This window comes from Neodiprion virginianus, chromosome 2 (assembly GCF_021901495.1).
Source record: "Neodiprion virginianus isolate iyNeoVirg1 chromosome 2, iyNeoVirg1.1, whole genome shotgun sequence".
Taxonomy (NCBI): Eukaryota; Metazoa; Arthropoda; class Insecta; order Hymenoptera; family Diprionidae; genus Neodiprion; species Neodiprion virginianus.
This window is the reverse complement of record NC_060878.1, coordinates 40,629,889-40,642,114: the sequence shown is the minus strand read 5'-3', so window position 1 is coordinate 40,642,114 and position 12,226 is coordinate 40,629,889. Positions and strand designations below refer to the sequence as shown.

The window sequence follows — 12,226 nt, the reverse complement described above, 5'->3', positions numbered from 1 at the left end:
CTTCTTGTTTGACCCGATCGGCAGAGCAGATTTGGCAAATCTCGCCCGTCCGCAGTCCTCGCAGTGGATGAAATTTATGAGAATTCGAGGGCGTGCAAGAAAGAGAAATGTTGGAAAAAAATATGTGTATCGCAAAATGAAATACACGCGCGATCGTCATGCGATAAAACGAACCCCCCGAAGAAATTGGTTAAAATATGCCAAACCGCGACGCCGATGTCGGAGGGTGAAATTAATTTAAACTCGTCGTCGATACTCCCATCCATAAATGCAACGGCTTCTTTCGTCCTGCCCTAACCGAGGACTCCGTGGGACTCCCGACGTCGGTGAAGATCGAGATCGTCCGGCAGAAACCAGCGACGATTCGCGTCCTCGAGGTGTGCAAATCGTAAAATATTTTCGACCCTTTTCGGGGGCAGGAAGCTTCGTTTCAGTGGCCGGCCGGCGATCGATGACCGTCCTCCTTTCATCGGCGAAGAAGGCTAGGCGGGTATCCCGGGATCCTGGAGGAACCGAAGAAGGAACTCGCTTGCTGGAGACAGCGGAAGAAAAATAGCGGAAGTCATCGACCTCCAAGGAGCTATATATCACCCCGATGCAGGGGTTCGCGTGTGTGTTTGCGTGTTTGCGTGTTTGCGTGTGCGAGCCCCGCTCGTCGAGAGAGTAAAAGGGTGCGGAGGAGGAGGCGGGAAACTAGGATAGTAGTCCTGCCGTTTCGTCATTCCGGTACGGCGTTTTCCGCTCTTCGCTTGCCGTCCGCATCTGCTCTTTATTTCCTTCCTTCCCTGTCCGCGCGCTTCTTTCTCTTCTTCTTCTTCTTCTTCTTTTCGCTAGACGGGTTTATCTTAAATGAGACTCCCCGAGGCTTAACTCGGCTTGGCAAGGTTAACGGGGCCTTGGCAAGGATGTATCTGATTGATTAAATTCTTGCAATTACACACGCCCTGCACGGCCGACGGCAGCTGCGGATATCTTTCGACTCATTCTCCGAGATTATATACCTTTTACCCGTTTGCATTCCTCTGCCGCATATGTTTCGTTTTCGTTATCGATTTTTTTTTCGTCATCTTTATTTTTGTCGTTCGTAAGTACGTCACAAATGTGCCTCGATTATCTGGGATGGCTCTCGCCTTGATCATCTCTTTCCTTTTTTCATCATTCTTGATCCTCTTTTCTTTTCTTAATTTTTTCTTTTTTTTTTCGTCCAGCCAACATCGATAAAACGCCGTTCCGTTTCAGCCGCGGGAGTTATCACGTGCGAAAACGCAAGTAATGCAGGAAAATATAGGAAGCTCTTGACTCACCAAGTCGGAAACTCGCACGCTGTTTTCTCTCCGCTCGAAGGGTTCAAGTGTCGCTGACTTCAGCGCGAAATCTGAAATCGATTGCCAGCCGCTTCCTCCTCGTTCAAAATACGTTATCTCATACTGTTTCACCGTCAGCGCTTTTCTCGTCTTCCGTTTTTTTTCTTCTTAGTGTTCTCTTTTTCCCATTCCCTAGAATATCATGCCACTATTTCACTCCATTATATACATACAATTGCCGAGTCATGGCTTTGCGTAAATTCCAACTCTATTCTGAGACTAATTTTGATTCGTTACTTTTTATACATCTTGTGGCAAAATTGTACGAAGAAGATTACACCGCGTTGCATAGAGGCAAAAACTACGCTTGTTTTTGTCCGGGCGATTATTTTGGAGTTACGCAAACGTCGTCACGGTCAATTAAAATGGACAGCTTCGTGGATTCGTGGTTCGGTGTTGTTCTTTTTCGTATCCTTCTCCTTTCTCTTTCATCCTCAGCTTCGTTTTTTTTTTTTTTTTCTTTTTTTTTTCTTTGATCATTATTTTTCTCTCCCCGCGAGTCACGAAGCGGAGAAACAAGAGAAGAGATTCCGGAATCGGAAAGTCTCGGTAAATTACCCCGGCCGTTGAGAGGATCACTCGTTCGTTCCTCTCGCTTCCCTCTGCAGAAGAACGGCGGCAGTCGGGACAAGCTCCGACGCTCTATGGGGCAGCGATTCATTGGCTAATGGTACCTTTAACGATAGTTGCGGTAATCAAGGAGCCAGAAGAGCATGACGGCGTGGCCGTGACTACGGCAAGTGCAGGGGAAGCCGAGGAAAGTGGGCGAAGCATCGCTGGTCGGTAAGAAGGGCGAAGGGCCGAGGAGAAGGGCCGCTAAGCGGAGCGGCGGAGTAAACAATGGACAATTCGGACCCGAGCTAACCGATGAGTTATTAGATCCGGGGGCATTTCCGGTATTGCGTCGCGGATGACCAATAGTTTCATCGAGGGATCGTTGAAGGATCCGGAGCACATTTCCGGCTTCCGTACCGCGACTCGTCTTCCCCAGTTCCCCGGTTATATCCACTCTCCATCCTCGGCGAGATAGTCGTCGTGGCCGTCGTTCCCTTTCCCCGCTGCGGTGTCTCCGCGGTTTCCCATTTCGCCCTACTTTTCCACAGTTTCGAAAGATATGGACCGTGCCCCGTAGATGGTCTTCCGTTTCAAATCGAGCCGCTTTTGTCTACTACCGCCTCGTTCGCCGATCACGCGGAAATTCCCCTCTCGGCAGGATCAAAAATCAAACCAGCAGCAGCGTCGTCACGGCTTAACTCACGTTGCTAATAGCCGCGAGTGGTACAGCCGAGGACCTGGAATTGGTGCCTGGAGAATGCAGCTAGTCTGCAGGGGCATTTCCGGGGAAGGAAGAAGTTAGTTGGCGGCGACACGAAGTGGTCCAGGGTAGTTTGCCAGAAGTTGAGCTGCCCCGCAGTTGCTCCGGCTTCTCATCGGGAAGTTTCGAGTCCCGGATCGAGAATGGTCGCGCCTAAACCACCGGAGGAGTTGGTAGCCAGCTACGCCGGGCTCGGCGATAGATATGGAAGTCCGGAGAGTAAGAACCATCGGTTTCCCGCCCCGGAGCGAAGTAACGAACCCAACTTCTCAAGATTTCAAGGAATTTTAAAGTTCACCTCGCGACTCGAGCGCCCTGTGACGTTGGATTGATGGTTTAATTACGACCACCTCCGCATTTTCTCTCTCGATTCGCGAGCTTTGAACGCCGGCGGGAACGCTCCGGATGGAACTCGTCCATATCTGCACTACGGAATGCAACCCACGGCGGTGGCAAAACAATGCACAGGTTCAAGGTGCCTCGTTGGAGCCGCTCGGAGCTACGGGGTAGGCGCACACCAGCTGGTAAACACATAACCGTAACTCGGTGGCCGGCAATGAATCTCCTTTTAGAAGTTTCGGGGTTGTTCGTCGGGGAGTAAGAGGCATGAAAGCAGCAGGGCCCGTTTTCTCTCACTCGGTTGGCCGCCCTCCCATCCCATATACCCCCTTTCCTCAGGACTCTCAGTCTCAGTCTCAGTCTCCGAGCTTCAGCCTTCAGCCTCAGCTTCCCTCGCGGCGTGCAACTCCCTTTTAGATCCCATCCCAGAATACTTTCTCGCAGCTTAGCGGACGGCAATTAACGGCTCCCTCATTTCCCCTCTAAATAAATTACGGAGGTATAACGCCCGCGCTCCTGCGGAGGGCTCTCTCTCTCTCCCTCTCTCCTTCTCCCTCCTCCACCCCCTCTCTACACTCGTTCCTCGCCGTAAGCGCGGCTTCGGATTTACGTTCCGAAGGCTTTATTGCGTCGCCCCGCGCCTTTTTCCCCAACGAAACCGACCGACCGACCGAACGGTATATACGGTTCGCCCCGATCTCATCCGATTTCGTTAAATTTCCCCTGAATTTACCGGCCAAACTCAAAGCCCCGCGAACTGCATTCGATTAAGCAAACTTCTCCGAATAGAAACGATCAACGACCTTTTACTCGATCCGATCTACGACCGGCCGTCATCGTCGAGAGTGGACGGATGACGGGGGGCCCGGATTCTGGGACTTGACGGAGCGTGATTTTAACAGCGAGAAACCAGTTTTCACTCGCATGTTTTAACATCGCGAGCCTGTATCCCAGATGCAAATGATGCTTCGAACCGCAGTGCCGGGCAGCTCGGCTAGTTGGATTCCAGCGGTTTTTGCGAGGCTTTCGCGAGAGAAAACGCTCGGCATGTGGGTCTCATTTGGTGAAATCCAGGGTTCAGAGCACGCGGGGCTGCTCGGGTCGCCCTGGGCTCCCATCCTGGACTCCCCGGCGCGTTACGGCGCAGTTTAATCACACTACCAGCGTATCTCTCGTTAGTGGATATCGCCTGGGCGGCTATTATATGAGACTACATTCCTCAGTCTACCCTGGAGATGCGATACGGCTTACCGCCTTACCGCCGTTATAGGTATACGTGTATAACATACGCGTATAGAGGTACCGCCTCTTACTGCTGCACTGGGATCTATTATCTTTCGAGTTCTTAGCTAGGATTTCACGCCGGCAAAAACTCTCTGTTATGAGTCCCCTCGTGTCCGTACTTTATTGCAGGTTTCAAATTGCAACCGTTCCCGGTATATGAATACCTTGCCTACCATCATCCGGGAAATGGTAATCGAGTATTTCTTCGTTCTTATTCCAATCGAGCCACGTACGCTTGCGAAACGATACTTCAGCCCCCCGTTCTCTTCCTCTTTTCGATCCGCAATTGACTGACCAAAAGTGAAACTTACCCGGTGTACAAAAATTAAACACCGTTACGGAGATAGACGAGATGTGGAGGATTTATGGGTATCGATAAGGATCGATGCGGAAGGGGGTAGGGGGATGAAGTTGTTGTCAGAGGGTCGGTCGGGGCGCCGGGCGCCATTGAGACTCTGCGAGACCGTGTATCGGCGTAGATTGAGGTCGCGGCTAGACTCGGGTTGGCTTCAGTTGGCTTCGCCGGCGGATTTAGCATAAGAAAGGCTTGTGGAACGATGGTGCACAATAGTGCGCCCTTGCATTCAGGATTTCACCGAAGCCGTCGCCGGCGCTACTCAGCAGTCGGCCCGGGGCTGATCGTGGATGGGGAAAAGCGGGGAACTCGACTGGGCCAAGAGAGAGAGAGAGAGAAAGACAGAGAGAGAGAGAGAGAGAGAGAGAGAGAGAGAGAGGCTGCAGGGATCTGAGGGTGGGACGCAATCACGGTACTTGATTTATTGAGGCAATATACATTAAGATACCAACATTAAAACTAGGGGAGACTCACTCCCGTCCGGCAGCCACCGCGGCTCCGTTACACACGAGGAGTTGACAAGAAAGCTCACAGGGAAGAAGGAGGAATCGAGGAAAGTGGGATAGGAGAAGCTTTCCTCCTCTTACAGGCGCTGCTCTACTTCTTGTAGCTCCGTTAGAACACACGCGCTCACACACACACACACACACGCACACAGTCACACTCTTGAACAAAAACATGGCGAACATTGTTCCTCGATCTTGACCCTTACGTAACAAGTCTATGTTACGTGAGTCGTAAAAATTATTCGAAAGCACGCGATGCTTCGGATCATTCGAAGTGCGAATCGAGGTTCAGGTCCGTCCATGCGCCATGTTGAAAGAGTGAAGTATGCGGTTCCATCGAATTTTCGAGGACTTTTGTCTGGTCGTGAAAATTGTCGATCGAATCGCGAAGCGGGAAAAAGCACAGCTCGATCGAATCGAGAATGTCGCGTAGCCGCCTGCCGGCTGAAGAACAGGGTTCTAACCGTAGTAACGCGTAGTGTTTCCGCCGTTGTCTGCAGGGCCGAGCGGGGCGTACAGTCCGGAAGCGACGATGGGCTACATGATGGACGGACAGGCGGCCAGCATGATGCATCGACCGCCGGGAGACCCCACCTTCCACAACCAGTACCACTACCCTTCGGAATACTACGGCCACCCCTTATAAAGGTAAGCAAACGTGGCGCTGTGTCATCATCCCCTTAGCGACAGGGTTGGAGTCGAAAATACACTCGGAGGTTCGCGTTCGGTTTAACGATCGCGATGCGGATCGATGGAAGCGGTTTCAGCCGTACCGCTTACGGTTATTTCATTCCCCTAGCGCCAACTCTGTCGCGCGAATAAGGGTTTTTAGTTTTTCATTCCATCTCGCGGATACTCTTCGATGATTTGTGTTACAGCTAAAGGCGTTCGAACCGAGTTCAGGCGAGAAACAAGTTTTACGTCTGACGCCGTATCGTGCGTGAATGTATCTGCGGATCACGGATAAAAATAAAAAAAAAAAACAAAAAAAAAAAAAAAAACGGAACCACGGGATGTTTTTCGCAGACGTCGTCGATACGGAGAGCCAGCCTCAAGGTAAGGGGTGTCCGATTGTGAGACATCGTGAGCCCGTGTCGCAGAGCGTCGATAGAACACACCTGCACCGAAGAGTTGCCCGACGCCGTTTCACGGATATTTATTAACAGCAATATCGTGGCGAAAATGCGGTACATACTACATGCACAGCTTTTAGATGTCCTGCGTGCGTGTGTGTATTATATTATATATATATATATATATATGTATACATATATGTATACATATATGTATACATGTAATTAATCCAACGAACTATACCGTGTGAAGACGGGGGAATTGATTGCACTGCCAAATCCCGCGATAAAAAATTACGTATATGTATATAACATGTTAAAATACGTCAAAGATTCGATTCGACGTTCAGATTAGTGAATATAAAACCGCATTTCGCGTCATCGCTCCGAGTTCTGAGGCATCGCGACGATCACGCCGGCTCTGGTGGAGAAGGAATGAAAAACGAAACGAAATGGAAAAACAAAAGGGAAGGGGGAAATTCATGTGATTGTTCTCTGTACAAAATAACGAGGTGTAATATTGTAGCGAATGAAATATAAATGTTAAATTTTAATACGATTGCAATGGAGAGACTATATAATAATAATAATATTAATATTATAATAACATTTAATAATGATTATTATTATAACAATAATATTAATAATAATTATAAATATAATATTATTGATAATGAATATCGATAATTAATAATTGTAACGATAACTATAATAATAACAATAGCCATAGATGTAGTGGTAATAATATTAATATTAATAATAATAAATAATAAATGATAATATTAATATTAATAATAATAATAACAATACACTATTTCTAGCAAATATATATATATATATATATACTTTATATATATGTATAGTTAATTGGCGGGCATGTACATTACCGGTGCTCGCGTGAATGTCCAGATCGTGACACGATTAAAAATAAGATGAAAAAGTTTGCGGGCAAGAAGCGACTAATGGAAAAATGATAGAAAGAAGGTGTGAGGAGATATTGAAACATCATTCATTGACGGAAATAATTTGACGGATTAGAATTGCATCGCATATACGTAAGTGATTCTAATAGCTTGGCTAATTCTGACGGGATAAAGAAATAATATGAGAATTAAAAAGTGCTTGATGCATGCGTTGTGCCGGAACGGAGCGTCGACATTCTCTTAGGACATTCAATTTGTACAGTTCTTAAATATAAATAATTTACTAATCGGTTAGGAGAAGGTGTAACAAACAAGCAAACGAAAATAAAAATTAAAAAAAAAAAACAAAAAAAAAAAAATGAAAGAAAGAGGACAGAGAAGTTGAAAATTAAATATGAATAATAGAAAATGAAGAAGAAAAATAAAAGAGAAAGAAATTGATTATATGTACAAATAACGCAAACCCTTTGTAATATAATTGAAGAAATTGGGTAAAGATAAAATTTAACTGAAAAGATAAGAAATGAAAATTGCATATATATATATATACATATATCATATATACACATATATATATATATATATATATATGATATATGTATATATTTAAAAAAAAACGACCACGTTTACATAAACAGACGAGAGATGAAAATTATAATGAAATAACGAAATGCAGCTGCACAAAGAGAAGAGAAAAAACGAAAGAATAATTCGTTACACACCTAATAACAGCCGCGCTCTATATTCGGCTGCTACGGAAAAATTAAAGTGAAAAAGTGTAAATTTTTAGCGAAGGATTGTAATGTTGTGTCGCGATCGATCGATCGATCGACGGTGAATAAAATGCGTTAACGTCTGACGGGGACAAATTTGTATTGTGCATAATATGTCTAACTTGTAGAATTTGCTCGATCTATACAACCTGAAATTTACAATACGTACGTAAAAATAAATTATGGGTATGTATATATATATATATATAAATTATACATATATATACTGTACGATGTGATGGGTGATACATATTCGTTCCCGCAGAACACGAATCGCCGCCGATCGACGACTTGGGAACTCTAATGATACCTATATATATATAATTGTAATAATAATTATTATCATTTACCTATAATATATTGTGTATAAATAGTTAAATTCAATTGAACACTAATCAGCGGACTCGATCGGGGACTCTGTTCGTTCACATGGGACACACACGGAACACACACAGAACACACGAAATGTGATATGCGAGAAAAATGAAGTACCTAGAGGTATGTTTTTCACACGCCCGCGAAGATATCAGCGTACTTTTTTAAACATTTAAATTTCTTTTCATTTCTTTCATATTTCATTCATCGTTTGTTTGTTTGATTTGTTTTTTTTTTTTTTTTTTTTAGTTTCTCGTTTTTCACTCCATTTACAACATTAGATTTATATTTTTCCCGCGCAAGGGTATTGAACGTAATCTTGTTGAAATGATATAAAAAAAAAGGGTGTAACGTGCAATAACAAAATATCAAATATGAAAGAAACAAGTATAGACCAACCTCGAATCTTTACGCATATACAATTAATACACACGTACGGTAAAGTGCAGGTATATAAATATAATACATGCTATTGACGAGGCGAGGTGAATAATCATAATGATAACGATTACGAAACGGATTTAAACAAAAAAAAAAAAAAAAAAGAGGTGAAAAATAATATAATTAAAATTTGCAAACTTTATCGCGTAAACGGGGAAGAGTAAGGAAAAAAAAAGTTTTAAAAAAAAATTAAAACCAACCAACTACAGGACAGCGAGAGATTGGCTTGCATGCGTGCGTGCTCGATCCTGTAATATAATATTATATATACATACATATATATATATATATATATATATATATATACGATATATATATATATATTATATATGTAATATATATATATATATAGATATATGTATACTGTAAGTTCGAAGGTGCGATAAGGTGCGAAAGTACGTCCGAGGTATATTATATACGGAGAGAGTGGATGTGAAAAAGACAGTGAGAAAGAAATTTAAGAGAATTAGAAGAAAACGATAAGTAATAATAATAACGAACAGATGATGTACCATAGAATATACATATTATATGCACACACACAGTTGTACAGTTTTTGCGAGCGGTAGGTTTTTCCTAGGGCCCGAAACTATCCTCGGCTTCTTTTTCCCAGATTTCTTCGCCATCCGCTTTATCGAAATTTATTTCTATAGTTTCTCGGCGCGCGGTGTGCCCGGTCTTTATTTCCCCTCTTCCGTTGCTTTTCGACACCACCAGTGATACCGGACTATTTTTTTATGCCGTTTGCCAGCTCAACAGTTCGCGATGAAAGCTTGACAAAGCTTGTTTTCCGCTTCTAATCGACTCCTGTAAATGATTAACAATAAGATTATTTTTTACGGTTAAGCGACATGATGTATACGATGAAGACTATATAATATTGTACATGTAGGCGTGTATCGCGTTGCCTGGTCAATACACTATATATACTATATACACATTATATATAAATACGATAAAATTAATTAGTCAAATTTAGTGTTAGTTATAGCTTTAACACCGTCCCAGTGTAATCAGCGGAGCTGAAATTCGACGCGCAGACGTTTATTTATTGTTATTATCTTTCAATTATACCTTTTTCACGATTTTTTTTTCTTCTATCGTTTCTTCCGTAGAATGTTTGAATTATATTGACATGCCGCGATTCTTCCGAATCAATACAGCGGGACGCAACGAAATTTTTTCTTCACTTTAAACCTTGACTATTTCGTCACGGTTATCTTTCTTCCGTTTTAAAAATTGGAAACTTCTTGACTCGATTATCCCCGTGATCTATAATTATACGGAAAGCCAACTTCCGCAATGTTAACTCTCACCTACCGCAGTAACATAATCTATAATATATATCTTCTATGTACATCGATCGTAAACAGTCGTGTGCGCGAGCCTGATATACGTAAAGTGTTTTTCGATTAACGTGTATGTACGTATGTATATATATAAGTATATATGTATATGTATATATGTGTGGAAAAAAAACAATTTGACAAGCATTCGTCATATACATAGGTATAATGATACAACGGGGTGAAATTTGTCGAAAGAAGAAGAATGAGCAAACGATTAAACAAAAAATTAAAAGAGAGTAAGGATACAATTAAAAATAAAAATTAATTTTATTTCTTTCGTACGAAAACAAGAATACACAAAATAAGTATCGCATATGTATAAAATTTTCTGTATTTTTTGATGGTCAGATTATAACAATATGTGATTAAACTTAGAAAAAATGAGAAAAGTAACGAGAGATGAAGGAGAAGAAAAAAATAAAATAAACTAACGACACTTTTATCACTCGCGTATATTTTGAGCGGCATAAATGTAAATTTATTAATATAATCCATATTTTTCCGTATACGCAGACATTTGTAAAACATTTACGAGACGTATGTAAAAAAAATTCTTTCGATCTGCTTGTACGATAATTATCTGCGAGATTCAGGTATAAAGAAAAAAGTAGAAGAAAAAGAATTTAAAATGAGAAAAAAAAAAAAAAAAAAAAACAATTAAAATGACTCCACTTTTGCGTGATATTCACGACGATTTGTATACTAATAACGACTGTGCACAGGTGTATACTCGACTCTAAGTGCTCGGAGATAAGAGTTTTTTGTACTGAGATACATTTGCAGTGTCGAATAAAACAGCCACTGATTCTCTACCACAGTACAGGCAATCTTACAATTAGCTGATCGACTCGAAACTCGTTATCTCCGAGCGGAGACAAGCCGAGCAGCTATTAATGACGAAAGAAATCGAAAATACCGGGGAAATGAAGATTTTCCGAAAAGGCGTTAATTTTTATCGGTATCATCGTTGATTTCATCTCGTTTTTACCACGCAACTACCGACTGTCGTCGCTTATTTCTATCGACGATACTCAACGATTTCATAAATTAAAGACTTGGAAAATTTTCATGCGGTATTCTTCGACGTATTAAAAATTAACAAAAGAAGCAAATTTCCCTCACTGCACACCCATATTGTATACTATATTATACTACACAGACAATCACTGATGTTTCGTGTGCGACGATCGCCGGCAGTGACGTCACGGATCGTCGACGAGCAAGCATGTTTTAGAATTTCTGTTTGTTGACCAGTAGAATGTTTAATTTTGTTGACGCCGTCTCTGATACCGTCCGTGACGATGCTCGACGGCCCTGCGGACGCACCTGAAGCTGGCGCAAATTACGGATGATTTATTTAACCGAGTTTCGCGAAGGACGATCGGCTTGTCTCGAGTCGCAATGTAATTATTAATTCAATTTTTTTTTCTTTCAAATAACATTTAAATCGCCGTAAGAAATACTCTGTATACTTTTATGGGCCGTTTCTTAATCCCCGAATTCATTACAAGTACTTATTAACCAACGTGTATAAAATAAATTAAATTAATCCGTACGACACGTTGAAAAGATGAAATTTATGAATATTAATTCGTGTACGTTTCAATCCGTTTATAAATATATCTGATTTTATCGCCCAATCGCACTAATCGTGCGATTATGTATATCAACCTGCAGGTGTAGATAAATTTAAAAAGTGAACAGCAATCTGAGTAGTTCGCGCGAATCTTTCCTTTCACAAGTTGGCAATACTAATTCAACAGAAATTATCCTTATACTTATGACATTGAATTTCGGGAATCAAGAAGCGTGTAAATATACACACACGCATATATATATATACATATATATATATACATAAATATATATGTATATTAGGGTGGTCCTTATTTGGGGTGTTGACGAATTCCGATAAGTGCGCCCCCTAGACACGTTTGAAATAAATTTAAAAAAATGTGTGCGAAAACGGAGCGCTGTAGTCCAATTAGAAGACGTGCCTGTAAGCTCGTTTTGTTTTTCATTTGAATAACATGGGATTTTCAGACTATTTCAGTCATTATGTTTTTGAGTTGTCCCCATGAACGCAAAAAATTCTTTTTTCACATAAATCTGTTGTTCATGGATCTCGG

The 12,226-nt window shown here is 42.1% G+C and overlaps 1 protein-coding gene across 5 annotated transcripts in view; it reads left to right on the top strand.

The window, feature by feature from the left end:
• LOC124297419 (homeobox protein homothorax) overlaps window positions 1-6,205 on the top strand; it is a 284,954-nt gene extending 278,749 nt beyond the window's left edge. For 4 of the 5 annotated variants that reach the window (XM_046748425.1, XM_046748424.1, XM_046748423.1 and 1 more), the window contains exons 14-15: window positions 5,643-5,811; window positions 6,042-6,205. In XM_046748425.1, the coding sequence (XP_046604381.1) occupies window positions 5,643-5,809 (167 nt within the window). In that variant the 3' untranslated portion in view covers window positions 5,810-5,811; window positions 6,042-6,205. The remainder of the gene's footprint in view (window positions 1-5,642; window positions 5,812-6,041) is intronic. The other variant, XM_046748426.1, reaches the window with a different exon arrangement.
• Window positions 6,206-12,226: the final 6,021 nt, after the last annotated feature.